At 41.1% G+C, this 18,951-nt stretch overlaps 1 protein-coding gene across 2 annotated transcripts in view; it reads right to left on the bottom strand.

Annotated features, from left to right (window-relative positions):
- The window catches only part of LOC139951715 (lysosomal alpha-glucosidase-like), a 232,474-nt gene that overhangs the window by 23,443 nt on the left and 190,080 nt on the right, over nt 1-18,951 (bottom strand). For both annotated transcript variants that reach the window (XM_071950765.1, XM_071950763.1), the window contains exon 15: nt 2,057-2,198. In XM_071950765.1, coding sequence (XP_071806866.1) covers nt 2,057-2,198 — 142 coding nt within the window. The remainder of the gene's footprint in view (nt 1-2,056; nt 2,199-18,951) is intronic.

Raw genomic sequence — 18,951 nt, forward strand, 5'->3', positions numbered from 1 at the left:
CACTATTGGTAAATGTCAAAGACTAGTCTTCACATCTCAACATATGCATAAAATAAGCAGTTGTCTGTAAGCTGGAACCAGGTGTACCATATTGTGGTCCGAGTCACCAAGAGGAGCTTGCTTTAACGATTTATAAGGGCCTTTCATTTTTGTGTAACAATTGTCTACAGTTCTATCTTGACGAGTTTTACAGTCCACGTGCTGGTAGTACTTTGGTAACCCCTTCTTTAGGTTTTGATTGAAATCCCTGATACAATGAAAACAGCATCTGAGTTCTCGTTATCATGCTTCGTAAAATTGGTGGAAAGTTGGTCAATAGCTGCAGATGCTTTTGCCTCGGGTGGTATGTACACTGCAGCCACTATTGAGGAATTCTCTCGGCAAATAAAATGGCCGACATTTCACGATAAGAGTATCCAATTCCTGTGTACATGAGTGTGAAATAATCCTGGCATCCGTGTACCACAATCTGATCAGTTAGAAACATGAACTACCTCCAGAAGATTTACCCACTTCAGTAAAATTATGATCTAATTGAAAAAGGGTGAATCCCGAGGGTGTAACTGCCGAGTCAGGGACAGTTGAATCCAACCAGGTTTCAGTGAAACAAAACACTGAACAGTCTTTCCGATTATGAATAGTGCAGAAAAGTTTACATTGACGCAATCTGGTTAAGAGTCCACCACTCTTACCCTGCTTTCGTCCACTACCAGATTGTGTATGAGTTGTGCTATACATTCGGGCGAAATTTATTATTGATTTTCGCGAAAAATCTGCAGCTATTGCTTCCATGGTCATTAATGGTTCTGAAATGGAAGTAGTGAAATGTTTTTAATTTCTTGGTGTACATTTACCATCTGATTTGAAATGGGGATGTAATGCAGATTCCATTGTTTAAGAAAGGTCAGCAAAGATTATTTTTCTTGAGACGACTGAGAAGCTTCCATGTCAGTCAGCCACTTCTGTTGAAGTTCTACCGAGCGGTGATTGAGAGTGTCTTGACACAGTCAATGATCATTTGGTGGGGCAATGCAACAGCCGATGACCGGAAGCGTATCAGCCGGATTGTTCGCAACACTAGTAAAATCTTAGGTTGCCAACTTCCATCACTTGATGAACTGTATCTCTCTCAAGTTAAAAAACCAGCCCTCTCTAAGTAGATGACAAGTTTCATCCAGCACATGATTGCTTTCAGCCCATGCGGTCAAAGAATCAAAGAATTCAATCTGGATCTACTCGTACTTTGCAGAGTTTTTACCCCCAGGTGTTTGTGTTCTAAATGACAGATTTTAATCAGTTAATGTCTATTTCTGACTTTAATTCAATTGTGCTGATTTTATCTTTCGTATTTCGCCTGTAATACTTTTCATCAATGTTTAGAATATATATTCGATGTATTTTTGTGTAAATGGTCAATTTTTAGTGTGTATTTTTACATTTCATATATTGTTTTCTCTTTGTATTCTTAAAATAAACACCCATATATATGCAAGGATTTTTTTAGTGGAAGGTCTACAACAGGGACTTAAACTAAGAAGATCTTGCAGTGCACACAGCTTATATCAATCACTGCCAATGGCAAAACAATTTTTTTTAAGCAGTAAAGCCCTGCTTGCATTTGTGTGAGTCCACCTGTTCACTAACCAAACTGAATTGTAAATAAGAAAAACAATAGCCAGGAACTTTAACGGAAAAGTAACAAAGCAACCCAAAGTGTGTAAAACTGTAAATATACAGAAGGAAATAAATGACATTGCATGTGTAATTAACTTCTTTATCCAATACAGAACAAAAAATTTCATGGCAATAAGTTTGGTTGAAGGACGAAGCTTTGTAGCACATCATCTCACAGCGAATGCTAGAGATAAAGAGGAGATTGACTTATGTTCACTACTATAAATGTAGGTTGGGCAATGGACCCGTTGTGGAAATCAGAATCTAGTATGGAAGCATAGGGCTTAAAGAAATAGAGATTTACATGTAACTGCAAAGAAAGTGCATGACTGCCACATTTGTTAACAGAAAGAAAGTTTTGTTTAAGAATAAACCAACTTACTTGGACAATATTGTACCATCTTCCTTTGGGAAATGTTCCATTCACTGCAGTGGCTCCTTCTTCTAAGACAGGAGTGATAACAACAGCTGGGCCTAGCATGAATTGTCTGTCCACATCATACAGCTTTGAATCATCAGGGAATCTAACAGTGCACATACAAAATGAAACAAAATATGCCGACTTAATTGTAAGAAATTCTTTTCTCAGTGATATTTGTACATCTGTGTACACTTACAAAAACTCAATGCTTTTATGAATTTTCTAGAACTGTTTGCTGACCATATTAAGTGCACTATACCTCTTATTATATAACACCCAAGCCGATCCTTGCCATTTGATTGGAGGATTGTCCGTCACGTGATGGCAAAAAAAAGTACCATTGCACGCTGAGTCACTCACCGTGTTTTTTCGTTCCATCCGAAAAGTACCATTGCACGCTGGCAGCGTGCAATGGTATTTTTCGGATGGAACAAAAAAGCTGAGTAAAAACATCACTGCGTCCGCGTGTCTTTGGTAACGCAGCAGTGTTACTGCAAGGCATATTATGTAAAATTACTAGCATTCGGCTTCTACAACTAAAAATTGTAGGCCTACGCTTTGTTTGTTTTGAAAGTTGTATCTTTCAATCAAAATGACAAAGATCTACTTGGATGTTATATAAAACAAATAATGAATGTTTTTCATTCGTGCAATGGTGCGAATATGTTCATTCGTTGAAAGCTGTAATGTTCCATTCAACTCGGCTCTGCCTCGTTGAATAGAACATTCCATCTTTCAACTCATGAAAATATTGGCACCATTGCACTCATAAACATTCATTATGTGTATACTACTGCTATGACATCAAGAACTATTTTTACACCTTGGTTGTGTTTTAAAACTGAATTCATAAATTCCTCTGACAGATTCGCTATTCCTATTGGTGGAGAGTGCGTCACGTTGGGGTGTTTAAACCTTTGATTATGACCAGTGTTTATAACCGGTTGTGAGGGGATACTCCGCACAAGTCTTAATGCAAGACGCTTCTTGTTACGGGCGATGCCGACGCTGTTGGTGAGTTGGTCGCGCTGTGTGTGAAAGGAAAATGAGAACGTGTTGCACCAAGACTATAAGCGCACGAACGGAACCGGAAACTGTCGGAATTAGGCGCCTCAGTCATAAAAATGCACGCACGGACATTGTACATGTACACACAGAACTCAAGCACATCGGAAACAGATAAGTTATACAGACTTTCTTACTTTATTACGCATTTTTACAAAAAAAAGCACTTATGAATGGGAATAAAAGAGTAGTGACTCGTTCTTTAACGGCCGCTTAAAACCTTGCAGGGCCTGCTGTGTGATAAAGGCCCTCGCCTTCGGCTCAGGCCTTTATCACACGGCAAAACCCTGCCTGTTTTAATCAGCCGTGAAAGAACTTGTCGCTACCCTTTTATTCTCAAACAGAACCAATAACTGACAGACAAACAAATAATTTGATCAACTGATGGTCAAAGGGGTAGGGACATTGACAAGTACGAATTAGTGGGCATTTACGGTTTCATCGGTTTAACTAATTCAACCAGTGGAACCAGTGATAAATTCTTTGAATATTATCTTTTTATATTATCCACATGTAAGCAGCCATATTTGATTCAAATTTCAAGTCAGTACATCATTGCAATAAGGAGTTATGACTTTTAAGGTTTTAATTATTTTAGCTCATTCAACTGGAACCAGTGAAATGAAAACAAAACTTTACGATTTTAGTTCCAGAGGTCAATGTTGGAGCCTGAAAAAAATACTTTGTTTGTATTCCAAAACTTTAACATTATTGGAAAACAAAGTTGAAAATTACAAATATGTATGCCAATAACATATAACAATCTCACCTGGGCTTGTACATACCAAAAACAACTCAACTCAAACACTGATACTAAAAACAAAAACATTAACATTTCGGCTGGACGGACAGCAGACAGACACCGGACGGAAATTGGTACTTCATAGGCTCACACTGCTCTGCAGCTCGTCAAACACAAAACAAATCCTAATGAGCTTTGTGCGGATTCAGAATTGGATCTAGAACCGACACTTTTCCATGCTTTATAAAACTGAACTAAAGAAACTTAAATGTCTTTTTTATTTATTTGAGGAGCCCTACTTGTGCATTCTTAACTAAGTGTCTTTTTAATAAGGTTTAATTCCCCAGTGGGATATTTTCCATGTTATTATTAATGTTTCTCACCTTGTTGTTTGAACTGATGACTGTTTTTGCTGTAGCATAATATTGTCTCTTTACATGTAGTGCATCATATTGATGTAGTCACTAACCAAATATTGATGAGTGGGAGCGCTCTTTGTTTTGCTCACTCTTGTGTGAACTCCTGACCTTTTGACCTACTGGTGCCAAGGTCACCACTCCTGCAAAATCTTTGTCAGGTAAACTCCAACCAATTTTTAGTAGGATTTTAATCCCTAAGTATCATTAAAGGAACACGTTGCCTTGGATTGGTTGAGTTGGTCTTTGAAAAGCCTTGTAACTGTTTGTTATAAAATGCATATGGGTAGAAAGATGTTATAAAAGTAGAATATAATGATCCACACAAATTGCCTCAAAATTGCACGGTTGTCCTTTTACCGCGTCGACTAACACAGTCGGCCATTTATGGGAGTCAAATTTTTTACTCCCATAACTGGCCGACCGTGTTGCACCAGGGGTTAGGTATCTCCTAATCTTGGCTATGTTACAATGGAAGATTGTAGCCCGGGAGACTGAGTGATGTATTCCTCCATGGTCATGTGATTGCCAAAATGTACCCCAAGATTGCGGACTTTGGAAGACGGAATGACTAGTGTATCGCCAATACACAGATTCTCAATCTCGACCTTCCGCAGCTGCTGGGCAGATCCAAAAATATTCACCTCAGTCTTTTCATCATTTCATCGAAAATTTGAACACATCCAGACTCTGATCTCAGCAATACAGGATTCAATACAGGTAAGAGGTAGATTTGCAAGTCGTCAGCGTAGGAGTGATGACTCAGCCCATGATTGCGAATGATGTTGGAAACTGGAGCCGTGTAGATGGAGAATAGTTGCGGCCCCAGTACACAGCCCTGTGGAACACCATGAGCCAGAAGACTCTCACCGATGAGCCCTCCTGGATATGGACAGATTGAGATCTAGCATGACAAGGATGACAAGTTGTTGGTTATCCATCGAGAGCAGTATGTCATTCTGAACCTGCACAAATACTGTCTCAACGAATCCCGTCTCAACACTGTGATGGGCTTTGTATGCAGACTGATGGTAAGTGTTTTGAAGGCTATGACTTGACATGTGCTCTGCAATTGCCGCAACAACCCGCTCCATGAGCTTGGATAAGTATGACAAGTTCGACACTTGTAGTTTTTTAATACCTACGTGTCAAGGCCTTGCTTCTTCAATAGAGGTCGAACATGTGCTCTCTTCAGCTGAAATGGTACCGCTGCAGCATTGTGCAGAGTCGAGAGAGAGATTGACTATTTTCTGCCAACACTGGAGACAACTTCACTGGAGATGATCTAATAAGCCTGTTAATCTCATCATCTGTAGCATGCTAAAATGTTGCTAATTGACAATCAACAGGTACTCTCAGCGTGTGGGTGCGGCTATGTGTAACTTGTTCGCCCAAACTCAAGCGGATCCTTTGAATTTTGTCACCAAAAAAGTCAGAGAAACAAGTAGCTAGGTCTGAAATGTAGCCACTTGAGGGTAACGATGCGTTTGTGCCTCTAAACAACAATTTATTGACTATTTTGAACAATTTCTTTTGATCACCCGATGCATCTCTTATTTTAGATGAGTGATAATCAAGTTTAGTATTATGAACAGCCGAAGGCAAAGCTGACGTTGTTGCCGGTATGCTCGCCTGTCAGTTTCCAACCTAGTTTTTTGCCATCTCCGCTCGAATTGTCTCCTCCTGCATTTCAAGGCGCGCATCCCATCACTGTACCAAGGAGTCAAAGGTCGAATGGTCACAACGCGTGTATTGACCGGAGCAAGTCTATCCAGAATGTTCTGCAGTGCAGTGTTGTACATATTGATGGCATCATCTACATCAGCTGGAAGTGATGAAGCAATATCTAACAAAATGAAGCTCATCGCATACCACAGATGAGTTTATTTTCTTGAGGTTTCAACTAGAAACAGTTTTTCGAGTTGGTGGTGGTTTCAGAAGCTGTAGTTTAAAATGAATCACTGAATGATCAGATATAAGAGGAATGTCAACATGGAGCTGGTAATAACTAAATCAAGGATATGTCCAGCCTCGTGTGTTGGCTCTTGCACATGTTGAAGAAGGTCGGCGGCCCTTAGGAGATTTGAGAAACGCTTGACTTCTGGGTTTTCAGGTACGTCCATGTGAAAATTAAAATCAACAACAATGAGCAGATTTGAAGAGTTGAGCAGGGGATGGTGTTAATCATGCTACTAAAATTCCAGGAAAAAATTGGAGGTGGTGAATTGGTGTCTCCAAGGACTCCTGACCATGACAGCAACGGCAACCCGCTCTGTCAACAAGAACTCAGGAATCGGATTTCCAAGGTAATATCCAATGATCCTTCCTTCCTTCAATCAATCATCGATCCTATTGCTTCTCTTTAATCTGACAAGATCATCAATACCAGCTGCAGTCAGATAATTGACAAGTTGGCAGAAAGTCCGTTGAAAAATAAGGCTTTCATAGCATCCGTTGCAGATTCAGTCAAGGGTGCTATGTGTATGAGGCCACTGCCATAGACACAGTCAAGCACAGTGAACAACTGTCCCTATTCTCAGATAAATAAAAGGAAACAGTAACGTCACGGACAATCTTGGCGATCTAACATGAAACCACCCAACATGAAACCACGCTCGGTCATCATTAAGTTACCGTTCCAGATCCGAAGTCTTCAAGAACAATTGCCTCCTCAAAGGTTCAGGGCTAGTCATCACAGATAACCTAACCCGCCAGCGAAATAAACTCCTAAAAGCTGCAAAGGGAAGTCCATCTGTTGAGGCAGGCATGGTCCATGGATAGCAGGAAAATCTTCTCCGAAACCACAAGAAAATCACCATCTCTTCTGTCAAGGAATCTGAAAAGTATTCATCTAAGGGCAGCCTCAGTTTATCTTGTTCATGGTACCGTGATTCTGAATTTGTTCTTAATATATTTTGTTTACTGCAATTTGTTGTTCTCTCATTACGTTTATTCTGGTATGATGTACTCTTGTAGTCCACATTATTATTACTATTGTAGCGGAAATGCTTGTGACGGATTTGTGACTGTCTATTTTTAGTCCATGTATCTATGCAGGTGTTTTCGATGCAAGTGGGCTGAGCGCTTGCAGTGACCCAGACTGGCAGGGTGCGCGTGCGCAGTTAGTGTACTAGGACCGCATGTGTAGAGGCATGGCACCGGGGGCTAGGATGTAGCGTATAGCGGGTCAGTGTGTAGCGGGAGATCTCCGAAGGAAGTGCTGTGTAAATAGTTTGTGGAGCAGGTGAGATCTTAAATTAAGTTCTCTGTACAAAGTGTACATGTATATAATAGTTTGTTCATCCTTGCATATTGTGTGATAGGCCAGGGGTCTACACAAGTTTATCCTTGCATTTTATTGTGATAGGCCAGGGTTCTGCAAACTTTTCTGTGCATAAGTTGATGAATATATCTGGGTATATTTTAGCCTTGATCAAGGCGCTACAGCCAGCCGCAATCTGCAAAATCCCAGTCCCCATCACTGAATTCCGCCAGCGCACCCCCATACATAACACAGTGCATATAATATGTGTACAGCGTACATGTATGTGTACACATACGTACTATACATGTACATGTACCATCTGTATACGGAACTTAAGTAGCGCCTTGATGGTTTTGTATCTGCCAAAATTTAGGGTGGAGCTCATTATGCTAATGTTTACTAACAACCCATTCTCATTGGTTGTTGGTTGACCTATAAACTCTTGCTGCGATGTCAATCACACACAAGCGTTGACGTAATTGTAAACAAGCTTAGGCTGTAGTTGCAATGGCGACGGGCGGGGGAGAAATCCCTACAGTAAAACAAAGTTGTTTTCCAGCGACTTACAGTTAACGTTAAAACTGTAAGTTGCTGGAAATCAGTGGTGTATAATTCGCAACACAACTACAGAAGCTTTCAACAAAATCATGGGTTTAGAAATAGAAGGAAGAAAATTAGATCATACATGTACATGTACAGTTCAGTGTGTGAAATGTGTTTAAAGGAACATAACAGAATTGGTTTTGCTAACAAAACAGTTGCTGGCAGTGTAAGCACTTTATGTAATCCATCATAAACATAAACTGACAAACCTGTGGAGGTTTGAGATGGATTGGCCATCTGGGTCTCGAGAGAATAATGTAAAACCTATTACAAATTTTGCATTGCATTGCAAAACAAAAATGAATAAAACGTTCACTGAGCGATAAACTCCAAACGCGAAATTAGATTATTTATTTCGCATCAAATATGACATTTCAGACAGAAATATTTCAAGGGATGTTTTCACTTATCATCATCATTAGACTGTGTAAGTTTTATGTAAATCTGTGATCTTCACGATTTGGCTCTCTTACCAATTCTGTAACGTTGCTTTAAGAAAGGTTAAACAAGTATCCGGGTGTTATGGGTTTCCGGCAAGATGGCTACTTGGTTAGAATTCTAAGGTGTTGGGCATTAATTTTTATGACAGTACAACCATAGAGCAAAACGAACCCATCCCCTTGAAGCACAAACACAGACCATATGAGATAAGAAACCCAGCTGTTTATTTTGTCTTAATGTAGACATACTATTCATTACGTTTCTAGCGGTAAATCAAAGTTGGGGATCGAAAATATGTTTTGGTCGAAAACATACCAGACAGTATGGCTGAACGACTACTACAACTTACATGTAAAGATCAATTTCATAAACTAACTCTTGCTAAACTACACTACAGTGTTTTTATAGTACATCAGCTTCCAATTCAGGGACAAATCTACCAGCTACATTGTACGATGCTAGTCCTCGTGTTATAATGAAACGCAAGACAACGGCCTAAGGAACCCACCTCTCTTCGAAGTTGTTCAACACCGTACTGACTGAGTGAGGCTTACCGTTCGACACCGTAGACATCATGTCTACCAAACTGAGCAAGAGCTACAAGATCCCCAAGTCAAGCCCGCCTCCGATCAAGCAACAACCCGAGTCTCTGTCACCGACGTCTTCAGACTGTTCAGATATCCCCTGCGGCCAAGTACCCCTCATCGACCGTCTAGTGGATTCGCTTCTGACACCCCTCGAGAACCGGGAGAACAAACCAACCGAGCAAATCACCCTGAGGGAAACTGACTTTAATCTGGTAAAATCTCTAGCAGAACCGGTTACCAAACTGACATCTGCACAGAGACATATTGCCAAACAGCTGTCGGTTTTCCAAAAGGCTATCTCGTCAAAATCTCCCCTACCATACCTCACGACTGCAGTAAAGCTGCCATACCCACACCGGGGCCTATCCTACCAGCAATCCTTCAAGGATTCCTGGGAAAGATTGGGTAAGACGGCTTCACTAGCTTTCGCTCAATTAGCTCACGAGGAGTACAAGACCTTAGAACAAGACAAGGCGGCAAGACTCGAAACAGCAAAGAGGGAGGCAAGACAGCGGATCCAAGAGCATTTCGAAGAACCAGAGTTAAGGACAGCGAACCACCTTTTTGGCTTCTTCACCCGTCCTAAACAATACCCGACCAAGGGGACGAAGAGAAAGCTTGAACAACGCAACTGAGCTCCAACCGGTCCTTTTCAGGACCAACACACCTTCCTAAGAGAGATTTACAATACTTGTGTTTAATAATATAGTAAAGGCATTCCCTTATACTTAGACCCATCTCCCTTAAAATGCGATTGCCCTACCATGTATTTTCTCCCGAAGGTACATAAAACACCACCCCCGGGCACACCATTTGTTGGAAGACCAATTATTAGCGGGTGTTCTAGCCCAACTGCCAAAATCTCAGAATTTGTGGACTACTTCCTTCTCCAAATAGTGACAGCGCAACCAACCTACGTCCGTGACACAATGGACATATTGCGCAAACTAGACGGAATAACTTGCCCGCCACAAGTTCTGATAACAAGCATTGATGTTGTCTCCATGTATACAAACGTTCGCCAAACAGAGGCAATCGACAGCGTTTGTAATGCCTTAAACCGAAACCAAACCCCGTACTCAATCACAAAACCACCCTCCGATTATATCCGTAGACTCTTGGACCTGATTATAGGAAGAAACTGCCTCCAATTTGGTAATAATTACTACCTACAAAAAATCGGCTGTGCCATGGGCTCAACTGCCAGCCCAGAAATTTGTGATATCACACTACACGATCTGGAAAAACAAATCCTTGAAAAAGCTGACCACATCCTCACTTGGTGGCGCTATAGAGATGACATACTTGTCCTCTACGATAGCACTCTTGAAAACATCAAGAGCCTTATTGAATCAAATACACCCAACCCTCAAATTTACATTTGAGGCATCCGATACTTCCATCAACTATCTTGACTTAACAATCTTCAAAGGTACGAGATTCAATGAAACTGGTGTTTTAGACACAGAGGTCTATACCAAACCCACTGAAACCTACTAATACCTACACAAAACATCATCACACCCCCACATGTGTTCAAAGCATTCGTATACGGAGAAACACTTTGTTATGCTCGAAACACAAACAACAAAGATGATTTCTTACTCAAAGTCAACCATTTTTCCGAAAAATTAACCACAAGAGGATACAAAGCTTCGGAAATCGCCACAATTACTGGGAAAGTATCACACAATGAACGGTCAAACCTGATTCATAAACGACCAAATAAACAAAAAAGCAAAACCCCACTTGTCCTAAGTACGACATACAACCCACACATCAACCATGGTGATCTAAACCAAGCCATAAAAAAACACTGGTCTATGATACAACGCAACAAAACACTCTTTCCGGATCCCCCCTTCATTGCATTTAGAAAAGACCAAAACATACGAGAAAAATTGATCAGAGCTAAACTAAACCAGAGTCCAACCGACTCAACTTCCCAACAGCTCAATCATACTTCACATGATTCAGGATTTATTGACGATCCCGATGACACGCTTGACATCCTAGTTTCTCTACTAGAGGAACAATTCACCATTGATCAGGAATTCACTCCCACAATCTCACAACCTTCACCCTGAACCTAACGGCAAACACAACCCACAACCCTCTCTTGAGAATGGAGACCTATAGATTCAATTTGAATCACCCACACTGCAACTGAAGAGTGCACAAAATTGAGGCACGAAAACATGTTATTGCTATAAAGGGGATCTGAAAAAATATCCCCGCGATCTCACCCCAATGCACACAAACCAATGACGCAACCATCAGAACGGCTTCCTCGGTTACCCCAAATATATCCACCCACCACACACTCTACGGTCAACCCAACTGACGGAGATATATTTAAACTGACATGGGCCCCACCCATACACCTTGCAAACATTTATGGTTTGCAAACCTACACATGTATGGTATCAAGTCAACAGTCTCAAAACGTCACTGAATTGGACAGGGCCATCATTTATTTAGCATTACTTATGCTCTCTTGACCACCGCAATACTTATGCTCTCTTGACCACCGCAATACTTATGCTCTCTTGACCACCGCATTACTTATGCTCTCTTGACCACCGCATTACTTATGCTCTCTTGACCACCGCATTACTTATGCTCTCTTGACCACCGCAATACTTATGCTCTCTTGACCACCGCATTACTTATGCTCTCTTGACCACTGCATTACTTATGCTTTCTTGACCACCGCATTACTTATGCTCTCTTGACCACCGCATTACTTATGCTCTCTTGACCACCGCAATACTTATGCTCTCTTGACCACCGCAATACTTATGCTCGCTTGACCACTGCATTACTTATGCTCTCTTGACCACCGCATTACTTATTTCATGCACTTCTGACAACTTATTGCCCTGTCACAGTCAGATACTTCTTTAGAACACACCATGCATTCAGTGGTTTGTGCACTAGATGCACCTTTTGATGCCTGCCGCCGTGTTGTTTACAGCTGTGGGCTGGACGCCGCCATCTTTGGATTTTCCGCGGGTCCCATGTAATTTTTGTACACTCTCATTTTCAGATACAGACTTCTGTTTGGTATTTGTCTTCATAGTGAATGATAGGTATGGGGTCAAATACAAGCAAGGCCTTAATTACTCCCAACAAACTGTAATAGTTCCTCTTCTTTCAGCAATTTTCAACCAGCAAAATCGGCAGCTCAGAAAAACAACACCACCATCTTGAACAGCGCCCTCAATGACCACCGCATTACTTATGCTCTCTTGACCACCGCTTCTTGGTTTAACGCTTTACTGAGACATGGTTCAAAGGCACCACTCCTCCATACATCCACATGGAAAACTATAAACTGGTTCATTCTTCCGTTCCAACAAAATTGGCGGGACGGCAATGTTCATCCACGATACTCTGAAGTTTCGCACTAGCTCTGATCTTTGATTATAAGTGTATCTTCATTGAGATTGACGTAGCCATGCATGTAATGTTTTTGTTGGTAGTGTCTACAGGGCTCATGGGACTTCCTTGGAAACTCTCTCAGCTCTTTGACAGCTGCCTCGTTTTAATAACGGAAGAAACTAAGCTATGTAACATGATGGATGATTTCAACTTTAAACTGCTTGATTCTTCCAATCATCAGCCCATAGAGGATTTTGTTAGTATTGTTTATGCTCATTAATAACAATAATGAACCATTTGTGTAGAGCGCATATCACAATTACAGAGAAGTCCCCATGCCCTTTGAGATGAAAACAAAAGAGAAGTAAAAGCTAATAGAGATGTGAAGTAAATACAAAAGCAAAATTAGTTGATACAGAAAGAAGTACTGAAGGCTATTGCAAAAATAAATTTGTTTTTACTTTTGTCTTAAATAAATTCACTGTTTGAACTTGTTTAATGGTGTCCGGAAGACTATTCCACAATTCTGCTGCTGCTGCTGCTGCAAAAGCTCTTGCCCCATAAAATTTTGTAAAAGTCGAGGGACAAACTAAGAGAGACCTGGATTTAGAGCAGAGATTACGAACTGGATGGTATTTTTGTATGAGTTCCTGGGCCTAAACCTTGCAAACATAAGAAAGTTAGTGAAAGTATCTTATACTGAATACAGTGTTTTATCAGAAGCCAATAAATCATGCAAAATAGGAGAAATGTGTTCACGCTTTTGAGTACCTGTCACCAATTTAGCAGCGGAGTTTTGGACTCTCTGAAGCTTGTTAATATGAACATCAGGAAGACCATACAAAATGCTATTACAAAAATCAATGCGAAACGTTACATGTGCATGGACGACTCTTTCTGTTGATTTCTTGTTTAAGAATGACCGTATTGTACCAATTTTATGAAGTGCAAATGAAGAAGCTCTACAGGTATCATTTACATAAGCATGCATTGTAAGATGGTTATCAAGTTTGACGCCAAGACTTCTGGCAGAATCTGCCACTGTATTGACAGCCGTGTCATCAAGGATGAAAAACTTAAGTTGATGACTCTGTCTGAATTTACTGGTAAAGTGAAGAAACTCAGTTTTATCTACATTAAGTTTGAGATCATACTGAACAGACCAATATTTTATATCGAAAACACAAGCCTGTACTTTTTGAACCGCACCACATTGTTTCTTCTCTTGTCAAAAAAATTCAGCCTGCTAACTTAGCCTGCTAATTCTCATTTCTCTGACTAAAATTTACACAATCTTGATAATCCTACTATCTTCTTGAAACCTACACATTTCTTAGAGATTTACCTGGTAGGTAAGCAACTTAAAACTAGCTAAAGCAGCGATTTTGATGGAATCTGAAGGTAAAAAGCCCATTTCACACAAGAGCTTTCTGTCCATCATATTTTGCGAATTTTCGCAACCAGGAAAAAAGTACATGCAGCAAGGGGCCAGCCCTGTGAAAACTATCCTAGTTATGAAATAGCAAACAATCCTGACTAAATACACGATCGCAGCCTATTTCAAATATCGCAACTGTGTTATAATCGCACCGATCGGACGCATGAAACTACTCAACCAAGGACCATAGTTATATTTTGTGGTTATAAACCATTCCCTCCATCTTATATTCCTTTCCTTCAGTCCCCATGACATCGATCAACTGATCATTTTTGACGATTGTATCATGGTAAATCGAAGTCACTTTTTTGGGACATTTTCCATGGTTTTCTAATTCGTTCTGGGGTTGCGATTAAACGGGCAGTGTGTTCGTCAAAATACTGGCAGAAAAATTCATGGTTAGTCAAAAACTATTTCAATTATGTACTCGCCAAAAAACAAAAGAAAACTACAGGTCCTAATCATGACTATCAAAGAGTGTCACAACACCAAAGCCGTAGCTACACGCAGATGCCTACTCCGTCAACTTCCACATACGTATCTTGTGGGGTATTTTCGTCGCTTCATCACCATTGATGCCTGCCATCATGGCGTTAGATGACTCGTCCTATCCCGCCTGGACTATGCAAATTACTCCCTTCTTAATGGGGCGCGCGAGGCCAATCTTACTCGTCTGCAACGCCTGCAGAAAAAAGCAGCGCGGTTAGTTTTTAGGGCTTGTGGACGGGACGTGCCCTCTATCGACTTACTAAGGGAATTTCATTGGCTCCCTGTCAGACAAAGAATTGCTTTTAAACTCATGCTGTATGTCTACAAGGCTATCAACAAACCTTGCCCCTAGTTATCTTTCTGCCATGACTCAACTCTAGAACACTGGTTCCGCTGAACACAGACCAAGACTGCGCTCCTCCACTGATCGGACCCAGCTTGTTGTCCAAAGATCGTACAAGAAAGCTGGTGACATGACTTTCACATCTACCGTGGCTCATCTTTGGAATGAACTTCCGATCTGTTTTCGTGAAGCGCCGTCTTTGTCTGTTTTCAAGCGGAAATTGAAAACTCATTTGTTTCCGTGATTCACTGTTTTTCTTTGTTCCTCTTCTTTGTTAAGCGCTCCGTTCTTCGTGGGGCGCTATAGAAATGCATGTTTATTATTGTTATCTATATTATAAAAGCACTTAAATCGCATGGGTGCCGCCATGTTGTTTTCATGTTAAGTGGTGCCCGAACCCTGCTAAAATGGTGCATCCTGGGGTCGATTTTAGGGGGTACCCGTGGGTTGAGGATACGTGTTGTTTGTGACGCCACAGTCAAAGCACAAGCGTTTATAACTTTGTAATTGAGTGCAGGCGTCCTTTGTGATGTCACAATCACAGCGCGACCGTCAGTAACTTTGCGCGTGTACAGTAAAGAACAATGCATGGGGGGAGCTAGGCACGACGACAGGACGAAGGCTGGTGTGGGGGTTATTATATTAGAGCACGTTGTGGGATGGGACAGGGAGAAGGAAGGGGCACGCAGTGTGGTACGTCTGTTGGAAGGGGGGGTAACGGCAAAAAATGAAGGGAACATAGTAAAAGGGCTGGGAAAATAATATGGAAAGGGGAAAAAGAAAAAGGGACACATGATGACATTGGACAGGGAAAAATACACGAAACGGAGAACCACCTGACTGGCGGGACCCGTGCGGAACGGGGAAAGTTATGGGCCGGAATGTAGGGAGGGAAGTACTGGTTAGATTTAAGATGTGGACAGGAGGAAGAAACACAAAGTGGCATGTCTGTGTAATGGGGGACGGGCGGGAAACGGCAAAAATAAAATGACGGGGAAAATGAATAGGGCTGGGGTAGGGATTGAAAAAATGAAAAGGGACTATCATGATATGGGACATGGAACAGGAATATATTAAGCTGAATGGGGGGATCAAGCCCATGAAACGGGAAAGAACCACAAACGAGACCCGCGCAAAACTGGAAAATATGAGTTATGGGCAAACAGTGGCAAGCAAAAAACTATGCCAATGCACGGGATCCCGGGGACGGCAGGGGCGGAGGCGTGGGTTAGATATGGGACGGGACAGGGAAGGGGCACACGATGGGACAGGGAGTTGGGGAAAAATGGGGCTGGTGAGGGGAAAAAAGAAAGGGGATTTGAAAACGATACAGGACAGAAAAATAATTAACTGAACGGGAACAAAATAAACGAAACCGGATATAAACCGGACTGGGAAAGAACCAGTATCGGGACCCGCTGGAAACTGGAAAACACTGGATGAGATTGACTAATAATGCCGAAACAGAAAGAAGACCGACAAGGGTTAGTGTACGATTTCCCAAAGCACTAAGATTCGCCTTAACTTTGGATGGGTGGCTTGCAACAGTGATTTGTATTGTGACCCTGCCCAGCCGCTTTAACCCTCCCCTGTACACAACACTACACTTGCAGCATTTTATACAAAGAGCTTTCTAGCGGGGTTGCCACGCGAAGCGCGGCATCCCGCTAGTTATTATAATTACTTGTTGTGCGAGCTAAGAGATTCACGCAGCTTAACAGTGAAGTTACACATAACCTGTAACCAAATTAAACTAAATACATTCTTTTCACTAGATCCACTCAATATCAAAATGTCAACGGCTCTCCTGTCCTCCTTTGAGGACAACCCGACAGTTTTTAGAAGACATCTCATGCCTCATTGAATCAACTAACTCGCTTCAGGTTAGCTGACTATATCCTGGAATGTCAACATCCACATGGATAACTTTGACTGTCAACAAACAAAAACAATGAATGATTTATTGTTTTCAGTGTGTTTAAAACAACATATTCTCGAGCCTCTGCACAAACATGGTCATTAATTGGTTCCACTTGCTGATCATGTGAGTTCCAGGATCCCGTTTCCAACATATCCGTTGCGCCTGATCTTTCATTATATCACTTTGCTATCATGTGTGAGGTCGAGTTGTCTTGCCCTCGTCCTACCAAGCATGTTATTAATTAATTCTGCAAGCTTGGCTCCATCGATCCTGAAGCCTTTCGCAAGGACATTGAAAACTCTCTTACCATGCTTCCAGTAGGCACTGGCTCCGCTTGTGAGATGGTTGATTCATTTAATACCTCTCTCACTACTCTCCTGGATCATCAAGCACCACTTAAGACTCGGTACAAATGATCAGGGCAGAGAAACAGAAAAGGCGCCTACAGCAAAGTGCTTAAAATCTAAGCTCACTGTGGATGAACAGGCCTTCAGTGATCAATGTCGACTGATTACGGAAGAACTTGACCACGCAAAGACCGAGTATCACTGCGCTGAAATGTCTGCTTGTAACACTCAGCAGATGTATAAGCTTGTCAACAAACTGATTGTGTATAAACCTGCTCAGGCACTTCCTGCACATAGCTCAAAGAAAGATATGGCTAATTGCTTCAGCAAATTCTTCGACCAGAAGATTAAAAACATTCGTAATACATTGAACGATGTCTGTTAAATGCAATCCCATGACAGATATTAACACGGATAATGTGTGTCAGACTACCTTGGATCACTTTGAACCTATCAAGAAATCGCCTGTAAAATCCTGGTCCTTTGATCCCTTGCCAGCTTGTATGATCAAGGAGTACTTACCTCAACTGCTTCCAGCAATTGTTGAGAATGTCAATGCATCTCTACAATCAGGATTATTTCCGAACTGTCTAAAAAAAAGCTCTTGTAACGCCAATGCATCAAAAGGCCAATCTTGATGTCGAGGACAAAAAGAGCTTTCGCCCAACATCTAACCGTCCATGCCTTGGAAAGGTTATTAAACGAACTGTACAATAAATGTAAATTTGCCTATCGCAAGCTCCACAGTATTGAGACTACATGTACATTGCTTCGGGGAAACTAATGATCTGTTATGTGCCATGGATAATCAATATGAAGCCATCCTTGTTCTATTAGACTTATCCGCGGCATTCACTACGACGGATCATGACGTTTTGCTCGACAGACTTTGGTTAAGATACAGCGTCTCAGGCTTGGCTCATGACAGGTTTGTCATCATATTTGAAGAACAGAGTGCAGTCCATTATTGTTAACAGTGATTGTGGTATTCCACAGGGTTCCGTTGTTGGCCTTAAAATGTTTATGCTTTACTCTGCGCTGATCAAAGACATCATCAGAAAGCATGGCCTATTACATGTTTCTGACGCAGACGACGCGCAGACGACACACAGCTTTACATGTATGTCGTTATTACGCCATCAAATCCAAGACCAAAGTTGAGAAATGTATCGATGATATTCGCAATTGGATGGCTTGTAACAGACTCAAGTTAAATGACTCAAAAACTGAGTTACTTCTCACGATTTGCCAAAAATGTAACCGATTTTAACATCAACATTGGCAATACCATCATCACTTTATCAAAAAAAGTTTCAACCTCTGTGTCCTCCTGGATAAGCATCTTACCTTGAGCATCCAAGTCAATACTGTAATAATATTAATAATAAACAGCATTTATAAGGCGCATTATGAATCAAAGATTCATCAATGCGATTAACAATAAAACTACAAATGCAAAAAACAAGACCAATTAAAATAGTATAGGCTAAATACCATTTAACCGAAAACTACATTGTAACCGACATAAAAACAACAACAATGCAGACAAAAGTAGATACAAATAAAAAAATTACAAACAACAGACCAACAAGATAGAGGGCCTCAACCCATAAAATGGAAATATTAAAAATACAAGAAATACTGTATGTAGGATTGCATCTTTTTCTATCAGGAGAATTGGCAAACTTGGCTGCTATCTGGATAAAGCAAATACTGAAAAGCTTGTCCATGCTTTTGTTTCATCCTGTTTGGATAATTGGAACAGCCTGCTCTATGGACTTCCTGACAAAGAGCTCAATAAGCTTCAACGCATTC

This window comes from Asterias amurensis, chromosome 19 (genome assembly GCF_032118995.1).
Source record: "Asterias amurensis chromosome 19, ASM3211899v1".
NCBI classification, from domain to species: Eukaryota; Metazoa; Echinodermata; class Asteroidea; order Forcipulatida; family Asteriidae; genus Asterias; species Asterias amurensis.